This window comes from Rattus norvegicus, chromosome 4, assembly GCF_021556685.1.
Source record: "Rattus norvegicus strain SHRSP/BbbUtx chromosome 4, alternate assembly SHRSP_T2T, whole genome shotgun sequence".
In the NCBI taxonomy this organism is placed as follows: Eukaryota; Metazoa; Chordata; class Mammalia; order Rodentia; family Muridae; genus Rattus; species Rattus norvegicus.
The window spans coordinates 72,940,191-72,948,978 of record NC_141537.1 but is presented as its reverse complement, the minus strand read 5'-3'; the positions used below and the strand labels follow the sequence as shown (position 1 = coordinate 72,948,978).

The 8,788-nt window shown below is 47.4% G+C and overlaps 1 protein-coding gene across 1 annotated transcript; it reads left to right on the top strand.

The window, feature by feature from the left end:
* Positions 1–782: 782 nt before the first annotated feature.
* Nobox (NOBOX oogenesis homeobox) lies at positions 783–6,273 on the top strand. The gene is given in 9 exon segments (NM_001192013.1): positions 783–819; positions 2,559–2,849; positions 2,951–3,055; positions 3,395–3,501; positions 3,812–3,918; positions 4,178–4,263; positions 4,491–4,722; positions 5,032–5,336; positions 5,969–6,273. Coding segments are annotated over 9 exon segments (1,575 nt in total).
* Positions 6,274–8,788: the final 2,515 nt, after the last annotated feature.

Sequence of the window (8,788 nt, the reverse complement as noted above, 5' to 3'; positions counted from 1 at the left end):
AAAACGAAAACACGTGAGCTCTGGTTAGAACCGGCTCTTCCTCCCCCAGCTCACAGCAGCTGTTTCAATCTGGCCACACTTACATTCCTTACCCACCTCCCGCTCCTGTGGTAAGAAGCAGTAAGAATTTTATAATTTTGCTATCCTTTTCCTAAAAGAAATAAGAAATATTCCATGAACCAGGAGTCTTTCTTCCTTAAACCAGAAAGCTGATATTAAATGGGCAAGCTAATAAGAAACCTGGACTAGCTTGAACCTTGTCTCTACCTGCAAACTTGTGCGGGGGTCCAAGAGGTCTAATCTCCAGGCCTAGGGTACTTTCAACTCGGTTCCCGTCTTTGCCCCTGGATCTCTGTGTTAAGGATACTCAAGTCTATTCGGACTTTGAGGCACGAGAATCCTTGAAGCAAGCCGTAGCTAGAACAGTCTCACATTCAGGGACAAGGGTCAAGAACCACAACCATGTCCATTCACTGTGTGCTTGGATGTGGGTTAGCCTGGGAGCTTCGCCTCCATTGCTGCTCTGCTCCTGCCCGGACCTTAGGGAGGTGACGAGTACCTGATGCCCTTGGCGCTGCATTGAGGCACACAGGGAGCTGCAGGATGGCTCTCCCAACCCCCACCCCAGGTGTGCGGTGCCTCGCCCTGGGGGTGGAGTTGGGGGCGCAAGATCCGGCTGTGCTCCCAGGTCTGTGCAGACTCCACACACCTGGCCACCCCACGGACCTCATTAAAGCCGCGCCTGTAATACCAGGGCCGGCGGAGGAGTGGGAGCCTGGGCCATGGAACCTCCGGAGAAGCTCTGTAGGAAAATGCGGGGTGAGCTTTGGTGAGGAGAGTTTGCTGAGCCTCTGAGGTCTGCTGGTCACTCTGCTAGGCTGAAGAGCATATTTCGGTCTGTGGGAGGTAACGGGAAAGGGAGGGTCCCCTCACCGCATCCTTCTATGGAGGGTCCCCTCACCGCATCCTTCTATGGAGGGATCATCGCTGATATGCTGGGGATAAAGTTCGTCCTCGGTCCCCAGCACTGCTATAATCGAGGTTCTCACACCCTTCGCCTTTTTTCACTACAGTACATTGGTAGAATAAGGTCCAAGTTTATTGAGTGCCTACTCCTTGCCATGCTTATAACTGTGCTACATGTTAATTACTGTTGGGAAGCTTATTTGTCCCAGCGAACCTTGACACCATTACTCCTTCATCCTCTGGCTGCAACCCCCTCCTCCACCTCTTTGAAGGGGTTCTGTGGTATATTTAGAAGCATCTGGAAGAGGCTCCTGGGCCAGAACTTGTCCCTGGCTTTATATATTAGAAAGTTTTTGTTTGTTTGGTTTTTGTTTTGTTTTGTTTTGTTTTGTTTTGTTTGTTAGAGGCAATATCAAAGGCTCCAGTTAGCATTTACTTACACATTTTCTGGTTTCTTTGGAAATGTCAGCAACTCCCTGAGGTGAATTTTCTTTTGGTATGAATACATGAAGTAAAGAAGGGGAAGTGTTTGGATTCCAGGAAGTGGAATCCAGGTCTGAGCCCCTGAACCCCATCCCTGTGTGATCTTGGGTTGATTATTCAGCAAACCTACCCCCATTTCTTCACCTGGGGGGGAGCCCCTGCCGGGGTAGGGGGGTGTTAAACAGTACTGTGCTCCTGTTAGGTTTCACAGCAAGCCGATCTGTAAGGATTGCCTCGGCGTTGGGGAGGGTGAGCTTCGCAGCTGGTTGGAGGGGTTTTTCCTTCCAGATGGGCGCTTTTCCTCACCTGCAGAAGAGTTGGACTGGGTGGAAGGAAAAGAGGGAGGAACCAGAACACATGGGTTGAGAGTTAGGAGAGGAGAGGGAGCAGAGAAGGGAAAGGCCCCCTCCTACCCCTCTGTGCTTCCCTCTGATGGCCTCTGCTGTTGCCTGTGCCTTATCTCCTCCCTGGCCACAGTGCCTAGCTTCCCTTCTGAAACAAGGGCTAGTCTGAGGAAAAGCCAGAATGGCAGTGTGCCTGCTTCTCTCTTCCTATTGGCCCTTCCCCAACCGTTGTCTATTAGAAATATCAAACAGATGCTTGTCCCCTGAACTTGCACCTCTGACAAAAGTCTGGGGAAATTTGAGAAAATGTGTACCCGGCTTCCCACTGCTCTCACATTAAGACCTGCAGAGGTGTGATGGCTGTTTACACTTGGATTATGTAACCCAGTGACTCTCAATTTGTGGTTCATGGCCCCTTTGGAGACATCAAATGACCCTTTTCACAAGAATGGCCTAACACCATGGGAAAACACAGATATTTACATTATCACTCACAACAGTGGCAAAATTACAATTATGAAGTAGCAACAAAAATAATTTTATAGTTGGGAGTCACCATAATATCAGGGACCATATTAAAGGGTCACAGCATTGAGAAGGTTGAGAATTTATCTAATCCACCCTCTAGACTGCACAAAGCCAGGTGGCATTTAGGCCTCATTGGGTAGACAGGCAAAGACCCTTTGGGTTCTCACAACAGATGGGCTATGGGAGGAAGGGGTTCTACCGCCTAGTGCTGGGATGAGTAGCTGCTGTTCTTCACAGGCCAGGAAGCTGGTGACAAGCCCAGGACTGCTGCACAGGACACAGAGGGACCACCACAGGATCCTGCCCCACTTGTCCAAGGTGACCCAGACAAGCTGTCCTCACTCCCCAGGGCTGGCTTGGGAAAGAGGCCACTGTCAAAGACCTCTGGGGATTGCATTGATGCTGACACCTGTAGAGTGCACACAGCCCCCTCACCAGCTGTGTGTAGTCCCAAACCCCAGAAAAAAGGTTCTTCTCTCCAAGAGAAAAAGGCAGAGACAGTGAAGCCATCCATGTCTGCAGGCCCAGGTAAGCCCAGAAAGCTGAACACCACAGGTTTGGTTGGTGTTAACGTCTCTCATCGTGTCTCTCAGTACGTGCTATTCACAAATCTATGCTTTCTGAGCCAGGCCAAGTCCCAAATCCCCTCAACTTTCGAGAGAGGGACCTGAAGAAGGAACCCCTAGAAGCAACCTGTCAGTTTCGGAAAAAGACTCGAACCCTGTACCGCTCAGGTTGGTCCCCAAAGGTGGTGGAAACTGTAGTCTGAGCTGTGCAAGCAATATGGCATGAGGAGATGTTGGAGTGTGGTTAGTCAGCTTTGCCCTGAATGTTCCTCTTTATGCACGGCAGTGCCATCACTTCTGACCCCTGAAGGGAAGACCAGGCAGGCTGTCTTGTCTTAGACCAGGATAGAAGATTCAGAAATGTAGATGTCACACGATGCATGAGAGGAGGCCTGGCTCTTGGGCAGGGGCCAAGGGCCTTATCTGCTGTGGGTGCACAAAGAGAATCCCCTTTCTTCTCTCCTGCTATGTGTCTGGCCTCTTCCATTAAATGTCTTCTTTTTGCAGACCAGCTGGAAGAGCTGGAACGGATATTCCAGGAAGACCACTATCCTGACAGTGACAAACGCCATGAGATTGCCCAGATGGTGGGGGTGACTCCCCAACGCATCATGGTAAAGGGGGCTGGCTAATTGGTCAGAAGAGTAATCTGGAAGCTGCTGGTTAGCACTCTCTAGGAGAGGCCATGTGCTCAGCCTCAGCTGAGCTAGAGGCTGAAGTTAGTCTCAGATGTAAAGGTGTCCCAACTGTTCCTGGGCCACAGCTTTAGCCAATTAAAAGAGGAAGGAAGACACTATAGAGATCTTTTATACCTCTAAGCTCAGAAGTAGTAGCCAAAACCTATGAAAGTGTCCTCCACAGTCACGCCCAAGCCTTTGTCTCTGTCAGCATTCTCAAGTTCAGGTGCCCTTTCTCTATCCCTAGGTGTGGTTTCAGAACCGTAGGGCAAAGTGGCGAAAAGTAGAGAAACTAAACGAGAAGGAAGATAATAATGGTCCTGCACCCCCGAGGGCTAACAGCAGCCAGTGCAGGTGAGAACAGCCTCGGGTAATTGGGTGTTCACACCAAGCAGAGGTGAAGTCTGCACAGCAGTTCCGGGGTCTTGAAGGAGAATGGTAGAGGTGGGAGTAAGAGCTAGGGATGCTGAACTAATCCTTTAAGGGATCTGGGCTGGGCTGGGCTAGAGACAAGGAGTTGCTGGTGCCTTGTAAGTGGCCCCTTTCCTTGCACCAAATTGGAATTCTACATTTAATAGCTACAAGATGCAGACATCCTTTTTTCTGCCTCCAGATCTGCACCTGAGCTCCTAGGTCCTATGCCTACAGACCTAGAACCTGGCCCTGTTCCTCCAGAGAACATTCTGGATGGCTTTACTGGTGAGATCCTGCTTTCAGAAAGGTTTTGAGGAGGGAATAAAAGCTAAGAAGACCATTGAAACAGAAAGTCTTCACTCCATAAAGGTGGCAGTGATCACAGTTCTCCAGGGTTTTGTACCAGTGAGCCTTGAGCATTGATTGCACTGTCAGCCATTCAGCAGTGACACGGCTACCTCTCCACCCCCATCTTCTTGTGCTAAGTGCTCCTGTTTGCTCTATTCTCCTAGAGCCCCCCGTGCTGCTGACTTCGGACCAGACTCTAACGTCCTCTCAGCACAATGAGAGTGCTGAGAGGGTGGCAGTGACTCCACCACTCCTCAGTCCCCCACCTATTCGAAGGACCAACCTTCCTCTTCCTCTGGGTCCCTTTCAAGCTCCTCAAGTGCTACCTCCGCTGAGGGATGTTCCTGGCAGTGACAGCATATACAAGGACAAGCCCTGTGGGTCCTGGGGTACTAGGTATGGGACCTGAGTTCATTTGTAACCTTGGAAAGAAGAAAAGAATGGTGATGTGGAAAGGAGAGGGCTGAATGGGTCTTGAAATGGCTTATGTGATGGGGAGTGCCACGATGTTTGGGTAGGAGTGATCTAGCATTGTAGCAGTAGAAGTGAAGCAAGGGGAGCAGTGAGCAGGGACTGGGAAGATGAAGTGGCAGATGTACTGTCCCAGGAGATGGAGAAAGGAGTTACGAGGGAATGGTCTCTTCACTGTGTGGTGGGAATGAGTTCACTGTTACATCTCATTAAATACTCCTCTATCTTCCGTAGTATCACCTCACCTCCCATCTACTCAAATTTGGAAGACATGGGACCTCAGGATTACCAAGCAAGCAACCAGTTGGGTTCGTTCCAGCTCACCCAGGCTCCACAGACCCCCCTTTTCCCACCCCTTCAGTCCCAGGTTCCGTATCTGCCTCCCTTCCCTCTCCCTATCCCAAGCCCACTGCCATTTCTACCACCAGAAGACTCTCTGTTTTCATTTCCTTTCGGCCTCAATGGGGACTCATCACAGGATTATTACCCAGGGCCCCAATCAGGTCAGATCTTGCTGCAGCCAACAGCTGGAAACACGGGTGAGTTTCGGCTAGAAAGAATAACAACCCCTTTTCATTTGAAGCTGAGAAAGGACAGAATACCTCCCTACCTAGAAGGCGGAATGAGGCAGATCTAGGTGGTGAGCAAACCTCTTGCTTGCCACTGATCGGAGCTGTCCTGAAACTTCTGTTGGCCTGGCACTGGAGCCCAGATTTCATACTGCTGGGGTATTTGGTGACCACTAGAACCGGTGATCAAAAGGACCTGGTACAGAATTGGTAGCAGCTAATTATACCAAACGATGTGGACTTCTGAAACCCCAAAGCCCTCCATCTCATGCATGAAAAGAGTTCTGTAAGGAAAAATGAAAGAGATTTCCAGGTGCTTCCTTGTCTCCTTGGTGCCTCTATATAAGCCAGCCCTTGGCCTTGGCCTTGGCCTTGACCTTGACCTTGACCTGTGGTCTACTAAGTCCCAGTCAATAAAGCACACAGTATCCGTAATCAGGATCCTAGGGGGGAGAGGTTAGTGTTAATGTTTTACTCAGACATCCACTAGGAACCTAAGTCATGGTCCCAAGAAAGAAGAGACAGACCCTTCCACAATTTATTTAATGGTATTCGATGTTCTTTGTCCTGTCCAATAATTGCCATGTTCTTTGACTCCATAGGTCCAGGACCCTGGAGCGGCCATTGTTTGCCAGAACCTCCCTTCCCTCGCCCACACCACCCACAGGGACACCCCCTAGGGGCAGAGGGCTATTTTCCTGACTTGTTTCCCACTCCATGTGCTCCAACTCTGAGCAAGCAGCCTTCATTAGGCCTAAGTGGGCTTCTCGGAGGCACTAGAGCAGTGACAGGGACCTCGATAAGCAAAATGCCAGATGAGCAGACTTCCTCTTCCCTTGAGCAGCCTGCACCAGAGGAGATCAGAGACAAAAATAAGGATAGCCAAGTTGGTGGAGCTAAGGAGTAAAGAGAAGGTCTTATTGGAGGCTTGGGGTGGCAGGAGAACAGCGCTGACAAATTTGAAAGGCTATGGACTGACCTGCTATGGAGGTCCAAGGTCTCTTCAGCCTGGACTTAGAAAGAGAGCAGACATCACATTTTCCCTTTACCTGCTAAGAATTGGAAAGAAAGAAGGATCATGCTACTCTAAATGTTACGTGTGGTATTACTTGCATCCTAGACAGTGTATGCAATAAAACAGTTGGGTGTTTTGTGAATGAAGAACCGTGTCACTTGACTTATTTACTCTGCTAGTTAACCTTTCTGGGAGATCCCCACTGGGCATCCCTATGTGAAACCTGGCATTTTCTGGGCCCAGTTCTCTATTAAGGGAGGTTTTGGGCACCTTATGCTTTTCCTTCAGTCCTGCCACTAAAATAGTGTATTCCCAAACTCAGAACTGAAGGTGAGTCTGGACTCCTCTCTCCAGTTTGGACCTTGTAGGAATAGTGCCACAAGAGAAATGCGAAGCTATTAAGTGTCAATTATCTATTGCTGTGAATTCCAACTTATCCCCTGCCCCCCCCAAAAAAAACCTATTAGTGAAGGGTGGGGAGAAGAATGAGGTGTCATTGGTACCTGATGTCATGTACATCTCATCTCTAATAGAACTCTCACTGGGCTGGGATGAAGGAGCCAAGGATCTTTCCGTCTTTGTCAACATTAGTGTGGTGTTTTGTTTGGCCTATTTATATTTTTGACAACTACAGCCTCCAGGATATTTTCATAAAAGATGCTTTGAGTCCAGTTTTCTCCTAATTTGTACTTGGAGAAATAATGTCTTAAATCGAAATACATGAAGATTTATATCACCTGTTCAGCTCTTTCTGGTCTTATTAAGATGTTTTAAAATTCTCACAGAAGACCAGCTGGCTCAGAAATTTTATTCTATTTGAAAATTGCGTCATTCGATTTAGGATATTTATATTTCAACTGTTGCTAAATTTATAAGCAGGATAATAAAGGTATATAAGGTACTTCGGCATTCCCTTGGAAAATAATCTATTAGTGGCACTAGAGAGTTAAGGTAGCCATGAGTCCTCAACTGTACTGTCATCCAACACTATCCACGGCTATCTCCTACAATAGCATTATTAGAAGAACCTACTTTTAGTGACCCAATAAAATCAACATATTTCCTGTGATGCAACTGGGTAAGGTATTTCTCCTGTCAACCTAACTGCATAACAAATGCTGTATACTTAGGGGACACCTGCTGTCGTTCCTGCCTCATAAGAACATCGTAGTGGTCTGAATGGCTCCCATAGGCTCACATATTCGAATGTGCAGTGTTCAATTGGTGGAATGGTTGGGGAAGGATTAGGAGTTATGGCTTTGTTGGTAGATATGTGTCATGGGTACTCCAAATTGGATGTCTTTGCCTCCTGCTTGCGGATCACAATATAAGCTCTTAGCTACCGCCCTAACTCTATGACTACCAGCCTGCTGCCAAGCTCCCCACTACAGTGGTCTTCGACTCATCCTCTGAAACAGCCCCAAATAAATACTTCCTTTTACAAGTTCCTTTGGTCATGATGTCTTATCACAGCAATAAAAAACTGAGACAAATATTTTGTTATTTTAATTAGCATATATATTAGGTTTCATTATGGCACTTCTAAACACAATTTCATTTATTCATTTATTCTTCTGTCCTATTTCCTTGACCCTCCTTCCACCATTCTACCCCAGAACCTTGTTGCCCTTTTCTTGACTCATGTATCCTATTGCCCTACTCCTTTCCTCAACACCTTGTTCCTCCCTCTCATGGTTTCTGTTCTAGTGTCATAACCTATGCCCATACTTGCACCGATCTACAACAGACATGTACACACATATATGTATATGTGTACATATATACATGGAAATATATGATATATATATGTATATATCCTAGCTTGCCATGTTATACACATGCATATGTATATGTGTGGTAAACTAGGAATTCTATATGAAAAGTATTTTTTTGTCATTCTGAGTTGGTATTACCTCATTTAACAGAATACCTTCTAGTTCTATTCATTTTTCTGCAAGTTTCAGTTTTTACACATGAAAAAAATTCTATTATGTATAGATACCACATTTTTTCTGGATATTTTATGTATTTACATTTCAAATGTTATCCCCTTGCCCCCCCTTCTATGAAGATGCTCCCCCTCCCATCCACCCACTCTCACCTCAACACCCTGGCATCCCTTTACACTGGGGCATCGAGCCTTCACAGGACCAAAGGCCTCTCCTCCCATTGAAGCCAAAAAACAGCATCCTCTGCTACATAGGCAGCTGGAGCATGGGTCCCTCCATGTGGTTTAGTCCCTGGGAGCTCTGAGGGGTCTGGTTGGTTCATATTGTTTTTCTTCCTATGAGGCTGCAAACCCCTTCAGCTCCTTCAGTCCTTTCTCTAACTTCTCTATTAGGAACCCTGTGTTCAGTCCAATGGTTAGCTGAAAGCATCCTCACCTGAGACATTTTCATTCTCCATT